The 19,838-nt window shown below is 47.8% G+C and overlaps 1 protein-coding gene across 5 annotated transcripts in view; it reads left to right on the forward strand.

Annotated features, from left to right (window-relative positions):
* rbfox3a (RNA binding fox-1 homolog 3a) overlaps positions 1 to 19,838 on the forward strand; it is a 421,773-nt gene that overhangs the window by 218,320 nt on the left and 183,615 nt on the right. For all 5 annotated transcript variants that reach the window (XM_049015628.1, XM_049015627.1, XM_049015625.1 and 2 more), the window contains one exon: positions 9,126 to 9,204. In XM_049015628.1, the coding sequence (XP_048871585.1) occupies positions 9,183 to 9,204 (22 nt within the window). In that variant the 5' untranslated portion in view covers positions 9,126 to 9,182. The remainder of the gene's footprint in view (positions 1 to 9,125; positions 9,205 to 19,838) is intronic.

A 19,838-nucleotide genomic window follows, 5' to 3' on the forward strand; every position in this document is an offset into this window, starting at 1 on the left:
CGACAAACACTGATTCTGTAGAGGGTGTCGGCTGCACCGCGCTTAATAAAGCCGCCCTGGGAGGAGCAGCGCTGCCTGCATCTCAGTAACCCGTGAAATAGAGTTCACCTTTGACAGGGTGTGTTCAGCCTGATGGACACACTCACACAGGCAGGCGAGCGTGCACAAACACACACTCACAAACACACATATACACACACATACAGACACACTCGGGGGTACACAAACGGTCACACACGCATACAGACACACTCAGGCGTACAGAAACGGTCACACACATATTTGGTCCATAACGCAATGCTTTCCTTTATCGGCCTGAAGTGTTGCTTTAAGAGCATGGACAGAGAAGTGCAATGTTTTCTCGCATGGAGTAGCACGATCTGCAAGAGCGAGTAGCTGTGCTATAATAAAATAATATTACTGCTATCCTCTCTCGGTGCACCGCGGCACCACCTTCTCATCTCCTTGAGGGCTCTGGCAGTCCACTCCACGGCTCCTTTCTGGCTGTGCGGAGTCACCTGTCGCACCCTGATTCCTTTGGCATCCTTGCCGTGTCTCCAAGACGCAGCTTCCTCCTTTCCTGCTCTTTCTGAACGCACTGACATGCTCATCAGCATTACTGTCCCTCCGTCAGCCCCGAATCCTATCTCCGGAAGCGCACTGTCGGGGGCCATTAGGATCCCAGACATAGGCCTTTGATGTTCTCTAAACGGTTTCTGTAGCACAGACAGTGTTAAACCACGTTAAACTGTATTCACATACAAGCCCTGTAAGTCACTTTAAAGTACATGATTTTTTTTTCTTTCAATTATTCATAAAATGAGTCTAAAATCACATAAACTGAGCATCTGTGTCGGTAGAGAACAAATTCACAGAGGGTTGTTGTGCTTTAGCTTCCGCTTATATCATGATGAATTCACACAGTGATGCTTGTTACCCCGTATTTATAACCGTGGATATGGGGGCACACCAGCACTTGCCCCCACCCCTTTGTCAGTGTCAGGGGTGTCGTTATCGATGTGACTGGGTAAGTAGGCTGAATAACGTCTGCTTTTGGGTGTGTTAGTAGACCTTGCCTCATCTGGCACAACCAACAGGTGGTTCTGTAACCTTCTTGGATGGCTGTACTCACTACCCATTGCTGGTTACTGGGTTATGGATACCCAGTGGTCTCACACCTAGTTATGTCCCTCAGATGTTGTACCATCAGCTCTCAATACATTGAAGATCATGATAAAACATATATTTTTTTAAATTAATTAACTGTTTAAAATGGAACAGCCCTCCCACCCCCCCCCCCCCCCCCCAAGCCCCTGCCCGGTCTTCTCACCCCTAAGTAACCCACTCTGTTGGGTATTTTCCATCTTGCTGTTTTTCAGTGGGGTATTTGGCAGTGGTGAACTCCTGAAATTTTGTGTGCCCCCCACCTGCCCTGGTAACACTCACCCCACGCCGAGTGTGTGCTGCCTGCTAAGGGTTTGATGAATGGTGAGCGCTCGCTAATCCATATGCGGTTCAGTGTGTCTGAGGTGCCACTATCCCCCCGATTCCTCCCCCAGGCAGCACCATCTTTGCCATCGCACTTTCGTCCATTGTTCTTGCTCATCACTCTGACGCGTCGCGGGATAATTTCCCAAACATTACACAATGAATGTGGAGAAATAAGTGGAAATCCCGACTCGAGATGCTGCGGAAGCCCACGGCACGGAGAGAGACCCCACGGGCTGCCAGCTCGAGAGGGAGCAGCATTTCCAAAATGCCAGTCTGTTTATTTCCAAGCACTTCTGTGTAATTATCATAAAAGCCAAATTCCATCCAAGATCTCAAACTGCATTTGTCTCATTCGTAACGCAGCAAAGCCGCCGTGGGCCGATTGGCTACATTTCATGGCCCCGCACAGCCCCTGGATGGGATCGGGCCCCCGGCCGGCCAGTATGATGCCGCTTTATGGCTCTTCTTTACATCCTTGTTACTTTTTAGTGCACGTTTATGTTTTCTTAAATCAACACAAATTGGAAATAAACCATCCTGTTGTTTGTAATTATTCATGTGTCGTCGTCGTTGTTGTTGTTGATTCTTATTTATTTACCCTGCCCCCTGCCCCCCTCCCATCCCTTTTCCCCGGGTTTTATTTCGCGGGCTTTTACTGTGTGCCGTATTTCACGTTAACGTCTCTCACCCATCAGTGCGTCCCCCCCCCTGCATTATTCCATCTGCTTGTTATTCTTCCAGGTCTACAACTTTAATCTGCGTAATTTATCTGCCCTTTGCCTCTGCTCTCCTACTCTTCCTAATCCTCCTCTCCCTCTACTATCACACATGTACAGAGGAGTAAGACAGTAATAAGCTGATTAGTGCTGCCATCACCATGCAACAAAAAATTCCAGGTTATCCCCCCCCCCCCTCCCGTTGAAGAATAAAGATATCTGGCATGCTCATCCCCACCCCTCCTCCCTCACCATGCTCCAGACCCGGGCTTGTCAGCCGTGACAAGCCGGGCTTGTCGGAAGCGAGTGAGATGCTCGGACCGGGCCGCTTCCTGGCGGTGGCGCTCCCGTTCCCATATCAGTGTTTCACGTTGCTCCCTGTTAATGCTGTGGGAAAACAGTGGGCTGCAGCCTCCAAGTGACTGGGCTGCAGCCACCCATGCCCCTTTAATTATCACTCAGATGAGGATGTAAGAGAAAGATTGCTTAGGGCTGGCACTGCACCTCTGTGCCGATATTCGCCTCTGTGTGCAGCATTCGGAAAAATCCGGAGGTTCTTTCTCATCCGACCCTTCCTCTGGCGCATCATTAGCTCACATGGCCCATTTTATGCAACGGTTCTGGTGACCGTTAAACAGCACCCCTGGTGGTGGGGGGAGGGGGGGCATCTGCGGTGCTTGTTAGCACTGAGCCAGTGAGACGCGACAGGGCTAAGCCCGATTTCCTGGGTCATCCCCACATTCCCACCTTTCTTCTACCTTCAATTACAGAACCCCCAGGTCCCAGCAACTGACGAACCCCTCCCCCATTCCGGTCAGGATATGTTTCTGCTCTCTGGCTGCCATGTCTCCCCCCCAGGTGAATGATGGGGCTGGTGGCCCCTTGCAGCATCTGGCAGAGGTTCTCTGCCTGAACCCCTAACCACATACAGTGTCTCTCCTCTCTGTTCATCAGCTACGTCATCCAGTTGTAGCCAAATACAGACATGCTGGTGCCCCCATGCATCTGCCTCCCTGAGGACATTGCTTATAGCGTGTCGCTTCCTCAGACAGCATCCTCGTCCTTTGAGGCCCAGAGTGCTTACGGGAGTCACAATAAAAGAGAGCGTAAGGGGTCATGCTTTGAGTTATTAGACTGATAATTTCTGCACATATTAAGAGGAAGTGCTGGTAGACGTGGTTCACACAAGGGCCAGCATGTGGCGAGAGGCACGGGAAGGTGTTTCCAGGTAATGATAAGGGGCCTTCAGTGTGCGTTTGCAACTTTCAAAGGGACGTCCGGAACCTCCGCACACAAGGGAGTGAATCGCTGTGGCCACAGCTCTGCTTATTCGGGAAAAAAGACGAGGAGGAAATAGAATCTGTCTGGATGGCTGCCAGTGGACTCTGCCGCCAAGCCGCTCTGCAAGGTGAACGGGACCCCCATCAAAGATCTTCTGGTATACACTTCTGAAGTAAAATATTTGCTTTTTCTGTCACAATACGTTCTCCTCAACTTTTTCTGCAGTTCACCCCAGGAGGGGAATGTGACGATCTCTCGCTGTCTTTCCAAGTTTCATTTGCACTCCTTCTCTCTTCGGGATCCACACCTCAAATGGACTGTCATCAGGGATCTGCGCCTCTAATGGTACATGGGCTATCATCAGGGACCTGCTCCTCTAATGGTACATGGGCTATCATCAAGGACCTGCTCCTCTAATGGAACTCAGGATATCATCAGCGATTTTGCTCCTCTGATGGAACTCAGGATATCATCAGCGATTCTGCTCCTCTGGTGGAACTCGGGCTATCATCAGCGATTTTGCTCCTCTGATGGAACTCGGGCTATAGTCAGCGATTCTGCTCCTCTGGTGGAACTTGGGCTATCATCAGCGATTTTGCTCCTCTGATGGAACTCGGGCTATCGTCAGCGATTTTGCATCTCTGATGGAACTCGGGCTATCGTCAGCGATTTTGCTCCTCTGATGGAACTCGGGCTATCGTCAGCGATTTTGCTCCTCTGATGGAACTCGGGCTATCGTCAGCGATTTTGCTCCTCTGATGGAACTCGGGCTATCGTCAGCGATTTTTCTGCTCTGATGGAACTCGGGCTATCGTCAGCGATTCTGCTCCTCTAATACAATTCAGCCTATCATCAGCGATTCTGCTCCTCTAATGGAACTTGGGCTATCCTCAGTGATACTGCTCCTGAAATGGAATGTGGACTATTATCAGGGACCGCCTCCTCCAATGCAATGTTGGCTGTCGTTAGGGACCTCCTCCTCTAATGGTATGTGGGTTATTGTCAGGAACCTCCTCCTTTAAAGAAATTTGGGCTATTGTTAGCAATCTGCTCCTCTAATGGAACGTGGGCTATCATCAGGGATCTGCTCCTCTAATGAAACGCGGGCTATCATCATGGATCTGCTTCTCTAATGGAACATGGGCTAACGTCAGGGACCTGCTTCTCTAATGGAACTCAGGTTAGCATTTGGGATCCGCTTCTCTAATGGCCCAAGGGCTATCAACAGAGATCTGCTTCTCTAATGGATCAAGGACTGTTATCAGGGATCTGCTTCTCTGATGGATCAAGGCCTATCATCTGCGATCCGCTTCTCTAATGGATCAAGGGCTATCATCATGGATTCACTTCTAATGGATCAAGGGCTGTCACCAGTAATCAACTCTAGTAGTGAAACTCGGGCTAACATCAGGGATCTGCTCCTCTAATGGAATGCAGGCTATCATCAGGAACCTGTTTCTGTAATGGAACTCAGGCTAGCATTTGGGATGCTTCTCCAATGGATCAAGGGCTGTTGTCAGGGATCTGCTACTTTAATGGAACACTGGCTATCATCAGGGATCTGCTCCTGTAATGGAACTCCTGCTATTGTCAGGGATCTGCTCCTCTTATGGGACGTGGGTTATTGTGAGGGATACATTCGTCTAATGTAATGTGGGCTATAATCTGGGATATCATGGGCTATCGTCAGTGGTCTGCTCCTGTGGCCGCTGTAGTATCGCAGCTACAGGATGGAACTCTGTGTAAGGCATGTTGTTCTGGGGGAAAGTGGAACACCTGTCTGGCAGTGGGAGCCATGGCCTCTAATTCTGCTATTTATTTCCGGACTTTAGTACTAGAGAGACTGCTGAAATTTTATTAGGGGGTTATTAAATTTGATTTGATTAAGCCAGGGTTGAATTAGTGGGAGTTTAATAGAATCAGCCAGTCACTTCAGAGCCCTCCTGCGCTCGAGATCAAAGGACTCCAGAGATCAGAATCCTAAGTCCTCTGGTGCTTAACCCCATCGCTGCAGTAGTGAGGACGGGCAGGATGCTGGCAGCATGCGTAGCCAAACTCGCATTCCACCCAAGGTCTGTGACATTAGGTGCATGGTTCATGTACCAAAACAGCAGTTATTCCCCCAGCCCTACCCCCACTAAAAAAGGCACAACTAGGGTGATCCTGATCATTTTTTATTCAGCCCTTGACTTCCGTTTCATATTATTTATCCCCTCTCCCTACCCAAACAATTAATCAGGTCCTGTAGAACAGGAAAAAGAACAGCTTTTAATTACTTTTGATAAAATGACAAATTGTGTTGGCAACGCTCCCAAAAAAGCGCTGGGAGCCATGAGATTGCAATTAATTAAGCAAAGAGGTGAGTCGGGTCTTGAGGGACCAGGGTGGGGGGGGGGGGTGAGTGAGGATAGGGGGTCATTTCCGGGGGAGTGAATCAAAGAGGTCTCACTGGGATGGGGGAGGTCCTGGGCCAGCGCCAATTCGGAGGACACCTCCACCGGGTGGATCAGTGCCGTCTGCTCCTGGTGTGCATTTGCTGCGTTACCAGTTGCACGGCCATGGACCCCCTGTGGCCACACGGGGACAGCAGCAGGCAAGGCCCGTAAGAACACCTCGCACGCTCTTGGCCCATACACAGCTGTCCCTTTATCCGTAAATACAGATGCCACCACATCCTGTGAAGCGTCTTACTCCATGAAGCACCCTAAAGGGCAGCCTCACCCACAAGGCTGAAGAGTCTCTGCACTCCCTTGGACTAAAGTTTTCCAAGCCATGGGATGCTAATTCCTGGACCCCAGGGGTGCAGGCAGTCCGAGTAACTGCGCCCCACCCCACACGGAGTGGGGTGATGGCCTGCGGGCTGGAGTAGGCGCTCCATCAGAGGGGATGCCGGTGGCCCTCCTGACACGTGCCCTTTTCCGGAAACGCATTAGGCCCATAGATCACATTAATGTTAACCATTAAACGGTGCCCGCCCTGCGTCTAAAGCAACAGTGTCATCAGGCACCGCACAAACGGCCGGCCCGCGATGCATTTTTAATCAGGATAACCGCCATCGCAGCCGTAATGGGCTCGTAATTAGGATAATAAAAGTGGGAAGAAGTGTTTGCTTAGTGTACCGCACATATTCTCTGGGGTTTTGCACGGGTGTGAGCCGATAGCCTTTGTAAACTAAAAGCTTCACAATTTGTTTGTTTTCCCCCACCCTGGATCTTTAGATTCCATCCTTATCAAGAGAACGCAAAGAAACTTTGCTTTTATCGCAGCGTGTAATGAATGACCCAAGCTGCCTGGATTCCTCCACTTTAAACCAATTGGAATCTCATGCCTATTTCGAAAATCTTTCCCATTCCACACAGAGGGAAGAATACATCCACCACCCCACCCCCCACCCACCCCAAAAAGAAAATACACAACAAACCCTGCAAATGGAGTCAGGCAGGGGCTGAGAGGCTGACGTGCAGGTGTATTGGCCCTAATGACACTTTGACATGCTCTTTTCATCCCCTGTACTGTGCCGAGGCCTCAGTGTTTAGAAAAATAGCTACTCAGATATTACTGCATCGTGTTATTGGCCATGAAAGCCCCCCACCTTGCATTCCTCAAGTCACCGAGCATGTGGGGAGCGTCACTGTCTGTGCTCAGCACTTTCGTTAGTACATGCTTGGCTTACAGGCTTTCCAAGCGGGTTTGGGGGGGCGGGGGAGGGGGCAGGCTGGTCGCCGTCCCAGGCTTATCGGAGCCCTTCAGGACCCCCGTGCCTGTCTTCATGAGCGCCTGCCTCCATTTGCATAATGAGAGCACGCGGGGTGCAGGCGCAGGCAGCCGCGCCTCAGCGCCCCCACCACCGCCTGAAGAGTCGATTAGAAAATGATTAGTTACACCAGGCAAACACGGCAAAGTAAGCCATTCAGGGGGGCGGAGGCGGGGGCGGTGGAATTAGCGCGTCGTGCCGTAGCCACGCAGCCACACACGCCTATCGCTGGGGTATCTGTCAGCAGGGGGAGGGATTAGACACGCTGTGGTCCGCTCATCCACCTAAATCCCAAACACTGTGGGAAGAGGGAAAGGGGACTGAAGTGAACGGGCATGGGCTGCATTCAGGTTGGACACAGTGGCAGCATGGGGTTACTACGTATAAAAGTTTAACGTTTTTTAACGTTCTGTTCCCAAGGGCATAGATTTGGCTATGGACCATGTGTTATTGCACCCCTCCCACCCCCAAAGGGGTTTATGTTTGGTTTCCGCATTTGGTTTCAGCGGTATTGACCAAATCAGGCTGTAACCAGAGGGGGCGGGGTTAGGGCCTGATCTGGTCCAATGTTGAGGAAGATGGGGTCATTTCCGGGGGAGTGAATCAAAGAGGTCTCACTGGGATGGGGGAGGTCCTGGGCCAGTGCCAATTCAGGGGACACCTCCACCGGGTGGATCAGTGCCGTCTGCTCCTGGTGTGCATTTGCTGTGTTGCTGTGTTGCACAGCCATGGACCCCCTGCGGTCACACGGGGACAGCAGCAGGCAAGGCAAACCCTTGGTTACGAAAGGTGTAGTGATGCTGGGCTGCCTGTACATACCCAAACACACTGTGTGTTTCTCATTAATTGTCAATCGTAAATTAAGCCTCTATCTGTCACCTGTGAACTAAAAAAAGACAGGCATTCCCTCCCATTCTTATTCCTTTCAAATTATAAGATTCCTTGAAAACTCGTAAGAGACGATGGAAACGCTATTTTACAGACATTCTGCATATGTCACTGTTTAAAATGGGCGTTGTGTCCGCGATTAATGTGCCCAACCCTCTATCACTGTCCTGTTTCCAAAGGATCTGGTGAAAGCTGAAGCCATTGCTGTTGCATTTCCTTTCCTGTGTTCTGAGTTTACACTGCTGATATCTGTCCTGCTGCAATAACAGCAGGTCACCTGAAATTATATACGATAAAGTATTGAAGCCCTTGATGTTTGAGCACCCAGACACCCATCCATCATCCCCCTATCTGTTCAGCTTTAATCACTTATCCAGTACAGGACTGTGAGAATACTTAACCATTAGTGACTATTATTATATAATGTAATGTTTGTGAATAATTAGGATATAATTAATTAAAGGAAATATTTAGTGGGTTTTTGTTTGTTTTATAAATATTTATTACTCCTGTAGCGCCATTTTTAATACTGTACATTGGGTAATGCTTTGCATTATGAAAGTGCAGTTAATGTATTCATAGAACATTCATAAGCAGCATGTAAGTATACCTTAACATCTTAACATGCCTTAACAGCTGTAATTTACATTAATAACAAACATAATAAGATTACACAATTATAATGTTTTTATCATATAATGTCTGTTATTTATGCATATTAAAGCTGTTAAGGTATACTAGTATGTTAAGGTGTACTTGCATGCTGCTTATGAATGTTCTATGAATGCATTATAAAGGCATTATGAAGGTGCATCAATGTAAAGCGTTACCATATTCAAGTAACTTTCTCATTTTTGTGCTTCTTCAACAGCTGTTAATATGGCTGCACTTTTTACTTTTTACATTGTTACACATTGTAACAGACATGTAAATGATGAGCATCTTGTAGCCTGCCTCTCCCGTGTCTACATGCTTTTGCATTGTCTCGCCTGCAGGGGTCAGCAACACCTGTGGCAGCAGTGAGTCAACCCAGTCAGCACGTTCGTTTGTACATGGAGACCCCCAGCTGGGCAGGTCAGTACGCCATTTACACGCTGCGGTGTGAGTGCGTGTGTAGACAGGGTTCACACGTCTGTGAGCCTGCTGTGTTCATTCTGTCACATTCGGACTGGGCCGCCTATCATGCCAGGAGCAAGCCCACTCGCATGATCCCGCCCGATTCTTCGGCTCTCGCTCCGTTTTTGTGCCCTGGGTGCGGCGTCCACCATTACCGCTGCAGCGTTTTGTGTGGGAAGGTGGAAATCAGCCTTTTCATCACTGTCTGCGCCTGTGAGACACCACAATCACTCATGTGGGCGGGCGGTCGCCTTGGAGGGCTGTGGAGGCCATTCGACCGTCTCGGGAAATGTCAGTAGGTACGGACCAAGCAGCAACACCAGAAGAGTTAGTTAATTAGGGATGTTCGCAGTTAGCAAGTTGACTCTATGTGGCAAGCATTGCCTTAGTGTAAAGTGATGTTGGGTATTTGACTGCTGGGACAGACACAAAGGTATAAACCTGGGCTCCAAGATCGAGATTAGCTCATCACATCGAGTTTCAATCAGGCCTCTGCTTTACCTTGATATCAAGCAGTGTGGTGTTTTTACACAAAATGTAAGGTTTTTTTTTTTCAGTGTCACAGAATCTCTCCTAAAAAATGAAAGTGGATAACGAACGGCCACGAGGCCGGACGCTCTTTGGTAATAGCTTCCTCCTATGTGGCCATAAATACAGACATGCAGAGCTGTGTTCCCTCATTAACCCCGTAGTTAGGAGTGATTCGCAACGACATCATCTGTTCTGACATTTAGACGGAGGCGAGGCTGTCAGATGGGAGGTTCACGCTGTCGGATATTGAATACACACACTGTCTCCTGTTAAAAAGTCACATGCACGCCTGATTCATGAGGATCGCATTGTTTTTTTTTTTTTTTTACCAAGCGGATGAAAAACGGCTTGTTTACCCTCGGCGTATTCGCATCTGTCACGGCCGTCACACAATGCTAATATTTTAGTAATTTTGGGGTCAGGGGTGTCCGGATCAGAAACGTAAATCACGGCCCTAATGACAGCACGATGCAGTGTCGATAAAGACCGATCGATGTGCTGCGTCAGGTGCGCGCTCTTCCTCGAAGCCACAAAGCGTTACCGAGTCATGTGTGCGGTGTTAGCGACTTGGCATCAGCAGCGCTGCACGCACAGGCCCGACGAGCCACCAGGCCGGTTATCAGTGACCTTGGTGCTCACTGACACTCCGTCTTACTGTCAATGCAAACAAACCATCACCTCTGTATCCTTGCGTGAGGCAGCTAGAAGAAGCACGGAGTGCAGGAATGGGAGGATGGAAGAGGGACTTAAATTAGGCTATGAAAGGCAGTCGCTTTGCCTTCAGCACAAGGGAAACACACTGGCAAACAAAACAGACGATGGGACCTGGGAAGGGTACCGGCGGGGGGGCTGAATTGGGCACCGCGGTCCGCTCGCCTGTCCTGTGGCCCAGGAGACAAAGCAGAAGGTCATTTAATTTTATCAGTACTTAGGTACTGCTGAGAGAATGGGCCCATCACCTCACTTCGCCCCGGCCCGTGTTGTCCACATCCCCGCCCCCCCCTTACTGTTACACAACCCAAGTGAAATAATAACTCCCAATAACGTACTCACCTTTTCAGGCTACCGGGGTGAGGTTGCCCCCGATCAGTCGTGCCAGGACGTGTTCTGTCAGAAATGCATAGCGGCAGCTGACCTATGGTGCACGCCCGCTGCGTGCCATTCAGTCAGCCATGTAAACATAAAGGCCAGCACTTTACCGGAACCTTCTTATATAGCCAGCGTAATGCCGTTGCACGCAAATCATAATGTTTGTCAGCACGGCACATGGCCGGGGCTCATTCGTTTGATTTGTACACGTAATTATCCTTTTATTGCCCAGCAGTCTGCAAACGTACACGGAGATCAGAGCTGATAGCTCGAAGTTCTCCACGGCTCAGAGCCTCCCTGATGTCTTTGTCATCACTTCTGGCCTGAGAGGCCCGGGGCAGGACCTCCAGCCACTCGGAGGCGCTCAGGAGCACAGGTTTCTCACAGGTCAAAGTTAGGCTACATAGGGCATTCACACCGCTGGTCTAACAGTTACCTGGATATGCCTGAGGATAAATTGCACATGGCTGTCAACAATGGAGAGATGACTCTCTCGTTTCGTACAGTGTGGCACCGTAGGAAATAAGTAGCGTGATGCTTAAGTGCGCAGACACTTAAACACGGTAATACTTGTGCTCCTAGCGCATCCTAGTACAGTAAAGAACCAGCGACAGAAAGGGCGGCGCTACTGAGTCCCTGTAGTCGATAGAGTGATTTATTATCTCTTTAATATACCATATGGACATTTTTGGGGAGAACAAAAGGCAAAGACTGTTGTTGCTAATCTCCTGTATTAAAAGCTACACATGCTTTTGTGATGTTTAATGCAAGTAATTTAAAATTGGTAATCAGTGCATTTCATTATGAAAAGGCTGCAAAAATGAAAGTATTATAGTATTGTGGTAGCATTTGGGTAAAATTAAGAGGGATATTAAACAATGTGCCAATACATCAAAAATGTATTAAATTGTATAAATCTAATACAACATAATGGAAAAAAACAATGGAATGTGTACATTAGATGTATTAGAGCAATGAAATGCAGGCTTACTGTTTATATGCTGGTTTCCATAATCTCCTGATTTCCCACAGCATCACCATATTTACTTTATCAGCCTCCTGATTTCTATTACACACATTTCTGTGAAGTCCTTTCGGAATGAGATCGTAGACCACAAGTGGCCTGTAACTGTTTTCATTCCACCGCCAACTACTGTTTTTATTTCTCCTCCGTACATCTCTTTCTCTCCTTCTTCACTTTTGCAGCTTTGTACAAAAAAATTGAGTCGGCCTTTTTCCTGTTCTTTTTCCAGAGGGTCTGCGCCCTGCTTACATTTTAGACCTTCTCTGCCATTCGGCCATTTCTGCTGCGGTAATTAGGAAATGCAGGCCCTTTGCAGGAGGACGTGACAATGCAGTACCACCCGGGGTTATAGACAGTATCGGCGGAGTGATCACCGCACCGTCAGCAAGCCTACGTGGCACTTACGGGATGCCCAGATTTTTCCAAAAGGCAGAAATGCTTTCCCTTAGTTTCCAAACATCATTCAACCATTTTGAAGGTCAGTGATTGACTCAGACCTGTAAACTAAAGTGGGTCCATCTAGAAAATACTAAATACCATTTCAAAGTACAGGCAGCCCACATGTTAAGAACGCCCGACTTAAGGACAGCTTGTACTTACAAACAGATTAGAATAAAGCCCGTTATACTAAAATGCTTTGCATTAACTTAGACAGGTATTACTTTGTGACACTCGGGGAAACCATTGCTGACCCTCAGTGGTTCAGTACAGTACTGTGTGTAATAACTTTTATGATTACTGTTGTTATTATTATTTTACTGTATTTTTTTGGACTTAAAGACACTTAGGAATGGGTCTTGTTCTTAACCTGGGAACTGCCTGTAATATACAGAACCTTTTGCTGCTGTTTGAGGACACGTTAGCAATTCAGAAATAAGCAGCGAAACTCATCAGCAACAATTATGTAGGCGGTCTGCCCGCTAGAAAGATTAAAGACAAAGGTCAATCACCTCATAAGGAGGAAATTTGCCTCCAGAACCCCATGGCGTTGGGCCATAGTGGACTTCCATCATTTTAATTTCTCGAGAAAACACCTAAATAATCCTGATTGAGGCACTGATCCAGTCAGGCCCCTGGTGACGTTTGGCGCATGGACACCGCTTTTCAAGAATTTTAGGCAGTAGAGGATGCCTACACCTTTCTTTGTGTGAGTATTTGAAATGTTTGTAATTGACTTTTTTTCTTAGTTAGACATCTTGTTGGCAGTGTGTGGCTCAGTGGGCTAAACCTGTGTGCCCATGATCGCAAAGTCGCTGGTTTGAGCCTGACCTCTGCAGAATAACTACATGACTCTGGGCTCTTGAGCCAGGTTCTTAATCCCCAGTTTATTGTTATTTGGGTGGTGTGCGGCTCAGCGGGCTGAGCCTCTGTCTGTGGTCAGAAGGTCACCGCTTTGAGTCCTGGCCTTGGCACAGCAGTCACATGCCCATGGACCCTTGAGCGAGGTGCTTAATCCCCAGCTCTCTGGGTGCCACAGGATGGCTGCCCTGCCCTTTGGCTGCGACCCCAAGGCTTGCTCTCACCTGTATGGAGAACAAGATGGGGAAATTAATAAAGTGGGCATTAATAAAGTTTCATGCAAAGTAAACAAAACAAAAAAAACGGAATAAAATGTTGTTAGAGCGGCTTAGAACAAGAGACTCTACTGCCCCTAGTGGCGATGCTGTGTAAACATTTCATTCCACATTTTCACTACCCATAAGGGAGCGGTAATTTATTTTAAAGCTCAATAACTCTGGTTATCCTTAAGTGGCCATGATTTCCACACAGATTTCACAATTTCTATTAAAATTATATATTGTACGGGGACATGGGGACATGGGCCATATGCACACAATACAATCACAATCACTGTTGTTTGCAGCTTCACTCCATTTCTAGGGTGACATGGGGTAGCGCTGGGAAGCACTGTCACCTCCCAACCCCATGCTAAGCTGCCTGCTTCCCCCGTCTCCAGGGGGCTTCCTCCGGGCTCGCCAAGCTCCCCCCACACACCACGCACTTAAGGGAGTTGCTTCTTTAAATTGCCCATTCTTCAGTGTGTGTGTGTGTGTGTGTGTGTGTGTATGTGTGTGTGTGCGTGCGTGCGTGCTTGTATGCCCGCCCGCACGCGTGTGTGTAAAATATTTATTAAAATTACCTAATAGCACTCTATTATAAAAAATAAGAAGCGAAACCTGTGCCTGGTTCTCATTCAAACATGCCGATTGAGCCAAGGAATTCACACCCAATATTATAGTGTTCTTATGGCTTTTTAAAGATAATTATTTCATCTGTGGAATTTTCAAGCATGGTATTTTTCATTAATGCTGTGTTACATTCATTGCAAAAAGGCAAGCTGGCAGGCCTGCAGTTCCCTAAGAGCGGGGGCACTGTTGGAAAGTCCACCGCGAGGTGCTTAGAAGAACACGATACCGCATGACAGCAATGTGGCCAGACCAGGTCTGCTCAAACGGCCATGTATTTTGAACATATTTACCCATAGCCTGCATATCTCTGCTTTAAGGAAAGGCAGCTCCCTATGAAATGCTGGCCTGTGGATGTTCCCGTGCACAGGGTCGCAGTGCAGCGTGGGAGCTCTCCGGCCACGGCAGGCCTTACCATGGCGACTTTGCAGTGTAAACAGTTCTGAAGCACATGATTTTAGTTTCTGGGTGACCGTGCAGCACCTTCCCGAAGACGCACCTTCCGGAGTTCTCACACTCGGATTTATCCTGGATTGCTTCCATTTTTTAAGAACGTCGGCCACGATTCAGGCAGGTGTTTGCAGGCCACGATTCCGCCAGACGCCCGGGTCAGCATGCACGTAACGCGTGGAGTCTGATCTGATGATGCGGCAGGGAGCGCTGCACAGGTGTGCAGACGGGGCTGGCTCCAGACAGCCTATCGGGCGTGAGAATTACGGGAAACACAGAAGCAAGCAAAACTGACAGTCATGTTCCTTACTGTGGGTCCAGGAATGAGAAACCTGATGTAATTATGGGTTTACCTTGGGTTTATAATCTCCAAATATATGTACAACACGTCTGCATTATAACGCACAGAACACCTTTCTGAAAACAAATCACACATATCATTGGATTAAATATTTATAATACATACATAATGTAATACCTGAAAGCCTGTTCTACCTTACACAATAGTGTGTCACAATGCGACAGAACGTGCCTTTGATATATTGCGTGAGGCAGTAATTCTGAGGAGGTTTTCCCACTAAATGTGGAAATCGGACTGCGAGCGCAGCAGCAGGTGTTCGCCATGTCTTCCCGTGTTTAATTGGTTCTGCCGCCCATTAGAGGCCTCATTCGATCCTTCTGCAGAGCTCAGCCGTGTGTCTGTAAGCTGCAGCTCAGCTTTTTTCATAGGATCGTTTGCCCTTTACTTTTGCACGCTTTCGGATGCGAACAGCCCTGCAGATGGCTGCCCACGGTCCTGCTCCCTGCCTGCCTGCTTCACGGCAACCATCGCTCGCCCAGTGTGGCCTCATAGCAGCTTTGAAATGTCTAGGTGAAGGTATTAGACGTGTCGATTATGGATCGAGGGGAATAAACGCAAGCGTATGTCACAAGCGATCATTTCAGTTATTTACTCATTTTAATTTAGGAAGAAATCAACAAGTCAGAATAACATCCGATACTTTGAAGAGAAAAATCTTTACCATGTTCCCCACTCACCTCTTATTTCTGACTGGTGTCCGATAAAGACTCCTGTAGTCGCAGCCACATGAAAATTTCTCCATTTGTTAATGAAATTCAATTGAAAATTAATTAAACATTTAAATCAGCTTGAGAGCTACGGTGATTGTTGAATATTTTATGTAGTATTTTGGTTTAGAGCTAATTACTACCGACTTGACTTTGAAGACGACGCTGAGGCCAAAATCGATTCGAATAAACGATTTGTCAAAAAAAAAACCTGCCATTGCTCTGGGCCTTTCAGAAGCGGGTGGGATAATTAGCGACAAGCCCGTCGTGTCTCTGACTGACTGAGCTTTTAGCTCAGGGCGGCTCTTGGAGAAGCATTCGGCTGCCCAGGGTGTCGAATCTGAAGCAGCCATCAGGACCATTTGCTTTGGAGGCCAACGTAAAAAGGACTTTATTGCAATGAGCCCTGAGAGGCGAATTAGCATTTGTGCATGAGTTAGCGTGCGTCCGTCCTTAAATGGCAATATTGACAGTCTGTCCCCAATGGAAATGCTAACGTGTCAAAAGCAGGCCGCCTGGTGGCCCTCGTGTAGGGGACATAGGCCATGTTTCATCATACAAAACAAACATCATTTACTGGAGAAAGGTGCGTGCAGTATGTTTGCAACTGTGTATTTGCAGCTGTATGCGGTGTATTTGTAGATGAGTGTTAACAGGCATGTGCAGCGTGTTTGCAGGCGTATGTGGTATCTTTGTAGGCATGTGTCAGCGGGTATTTGTGATGGCTGTTCACGAGTGGGATGTGTTTGCAGCCGTATGCATGCAAACACGTGAGGTGTGTTTGTATCACGTGTGGGAGGCGTGCTTGCAGGCGTGTACGGCACATATACAGCCATGTGTGGTGTGTTTGCAGGCATGTGCCGCGTGCTGGCAGGAGTGGGCGATGTGTTCGCAGGCCTGCGTGGTGTCACGTGTATGTGGGAAGCTTGGGATTTCCTGGCAGAGTTCCGTCAAGCGGCCCTGTCTATTAATCAGGGGCTTTTGCTGCAGGCTAGGAGCTCTCAGATGCTTAGAAAGCCCTTCCCTGCTGCCCATAATGGAACAAATAAGCTGTTGCTAAAAACCAATGCCTGCGATTGCAGTCGTTTAGGAGGTTGACTGCCAGGACTGCAGCTTTCAGCCGGAGTGCCTGAATCGGCCTGTGAAAAGGCTTAGCTAGGCCCCCTCCCTCATTTAATGATGATATGCCATTGTATGAGGGTGTGTAGACTGCTGAATATGAGAAATACGCCAAAAACGCTTTTTCTGTCTTATTTGGAAGTGAAACGTGATGGTGGGACGCACAGGCTTAATTTAGCGGCGATTCTGGCCGGAGCTCCCATAATGCCGACGGCAGATGGAGGAGTCCCGGGCCCCGTGGGTCGGGTAAAGCGGATCTATAAAAACATATCGAACTGTTGGGTTCAGCGCTCGATCGGCTTGCCCGCTCGCTGGCGTGTCAGCCATGCATCTTGCAGGGGAGCGCTGAACACGGTTACGCGGGGCAGCTGCGAGAACAGCAAACCTGAAGGGGGCTTTAGCATCGATTAGAGAGCAAAAGTCAATGCGTGACAGTGACCATGCTGATGCCTGACCAAAGAATGTTACCACGACAGATGTGCGTGTCTGTGTTTTAGGTTTATATTACATTGTGAGGACCAAATGTCCCCCACAATGTAATAAAACCTGTTATTTTGACATTATTTTGTTATATTTTGACACCATTTTTCAGGTCCCTACAAACATCCATGGATGCAATCAAAATAAAATATTTATAAAGCAAATATAAACACCCTGTTCCAGCCTTTCCATTGTACGTGTGTGTGTATATATGTGTGGATTAAGTTTATATTACATTTTGGGGACCACTTTTCAGGTCTCCACAAAGATCTGTGAATGTAATCAAAAAAGTAAAAATGCCAAAAATCTCGTATTTTGTTTGGTTATTTATGGTTAAGGTTAGGGCTGGGTAGGGGTTAAGGTCATCATGTTGGGATTAGAATTTTACACACAGAAATGGAGAGTCCCCACAAAGATATAATGGTGGCCTGCAATCAAACCTGTATATGTATGTGTGCGTGTGTTAAATTTCCATTTAATCAGTCTCTAAGTATATCATTTTTTTGTGTGGTAATAGCTTTGAGCAAGAGTCTGTATATATTTACAGTATCCACACATATATGCTTGAGGGCTTATATTCCAATTGTTCAAATTTATATTTTGAAATAAATAAAATATACCACAGTTTAAATGAACAAGCATTTCCACTGGATGGAGAGGTTGGGGACTATATTCTACATTTCTGTCAGAATGGGGTTTTAATTGAATTTGCCAGCAAAGTCATACCCTTGCATCTTTCCTGAAATAGCTTATGCCTCCCCAGCATTGATCTGATGGACATCAGTGGGGTCTATATGTGTTTCTGTGCTCTTGGGGCCACACGGGGGCCCATCTCACAGCGCTGGGGGTCAGGTCAGAGGTTACCATCCTGGGGCCTTCAGGGGGGGCCATCCAACAGGAGGGGACATGAGAGTCCAAGGCGGGCGTCTGCATCTTTAAAAGGGAGACAGCAGTGGGATTGTGCTGACGGCTCGCCTTTCATTCGGAGCACGCCCATTAGAGGGAGCCATAAATCCTGCTCTCTCCTGGCCGGCTGTGTCAGCACTCCGCCCAATGAATTGATATTAAACGCGACAAAAAGCCTCTTTAATTCAGCCTCCGCCAGGCCCCCTTTTCCTCCCCCCCTTCTTTCTCCCATTCCCTTTTTTTTCCCTCCTGCTCCCCATTTCACCACCATAATTGAAAAGGGGAGAAGAGAGACCTGCGACTCCGTGGCCCACCATCATAAAAACGTCCGCAATTACACCCGTGCCATCTATTATTCACTTGGCTCATTAATTAAATATTATTTACAAATAGCTGCGAGCTCCTTTTTTCCCGCGCTCTTCACCCTGCCAGCTGTCCCCTGTCTGCACGCTGCTTTGAGGGATGCTGGCCGTCGGTGAGCAGAAGCGTTGCGTGTATGGCTAGATCCTAAGCCATCTCTGTTTGTTGAATCGCTTTGCAAACAGCTGTTGAGAGCTGCTCTTTCTGCAGCCCCCTGCTCTTTCTGCAAGCGGCGCGCTCTCGGGTTTGCATCTGTGGTATTGGGAAGCTGGACCGCTTTTCAGGTCCCCACAAAGATCTGTGAATGCAATCAAAAAAGTAAAAACGCCCAAAGTCTCATATTTTGCTTGGTTACTCATGGTTAAGGTTAGGGCTGGGTAGGGGTTAAGGTCGTCATGTTGGGATTAGAGTTTTCGCCATAGAAATGAATGGAGAGTCCCCGCAAAGATATAATTGCAAACCTATGTGTTTGTGTGTGTGGGGGAGGGGGGAGCTGTCCCAAGATCCCCAGCCTGGAGCGGGTCAGTGTGCTTCTTGCCCGTGTCTTCAGGCTTGGCTGGGAGGGGGCACCACTTTACTTAGAAAGGCCAGACTCCTCCTCAGCAGAATCCCTTTCCCAGAATCCTCTGGGCCCGCCTCAACCAGCAGCCCACCTGCTGACACTAGCACAGTCCACTAACAAGGGTCTGTGGATTCACCCCAATATATTATTCAGCCTGCACTCCTGCTCCTTTCCCCCAGACGTATATGGTTCTTTATAGGTGCATTTTTTTGTGTATGTGGTGTAGTGGGTGAGGGGAGACCACGACCCTGGCAGGTTTCAAGCAAAGGAATGTCTAACATAACACAACGCGGCAATACTGCATCACAAGTCGGCTAATCGATCACATAAACTTTTAAACAGTTACTTGTGTTTTTGGTCATAATTCTTCTTCTGTTATCTATTAGTAGAGGCAAAAATAGCATTAATAGCAGTAGTTTTTTTCGGTACTATATAAAAAACACACACTAACTCTAGCTCTTTTCTACTAGCAAATAGAAGCTGATTGATATATACAGTATATTGACACACTCAGACACAGAAGCACACATATACAGACACACGTGTAAAATCAATGCTTGTTACGATTTTCTCTTCATCGCATTACAGAAGTTTAATATAGTATTGATTCACACTCATGTTAAAGATAATAGCAGTGGCTAAGTGACCGCAAATTGCGAGTCAAAGGATAATTTGAAGACAGGTGACTATTTGATAAAGGGCTAAGTTGCTGAGAAGGTAGGGCGATGGATTCTTATCTGGATGCTCTGGAAGGAATGTGGGCCTAGTTATCAGTGACAGGCCGGTATAGCTGCTGCTAAGGAGGGAGGCTCGTCGG

The sequence above is a fragment of the Brienomyrus brachyistius genome, chromosome 5 (assembly GCF_023856365.1).
Source record: "Brienomyrus brachyistius isolate T26 chromosome 5, BBRACH_0.4, whole genome shotgun sequence".
Lineage (NCBI taxonomy): Eukaryota > Metazoa > Chordata > Actinopteri > Osteoglossiformes > Mormyridae > Brienomyrus > Brienomyrus brachyistius.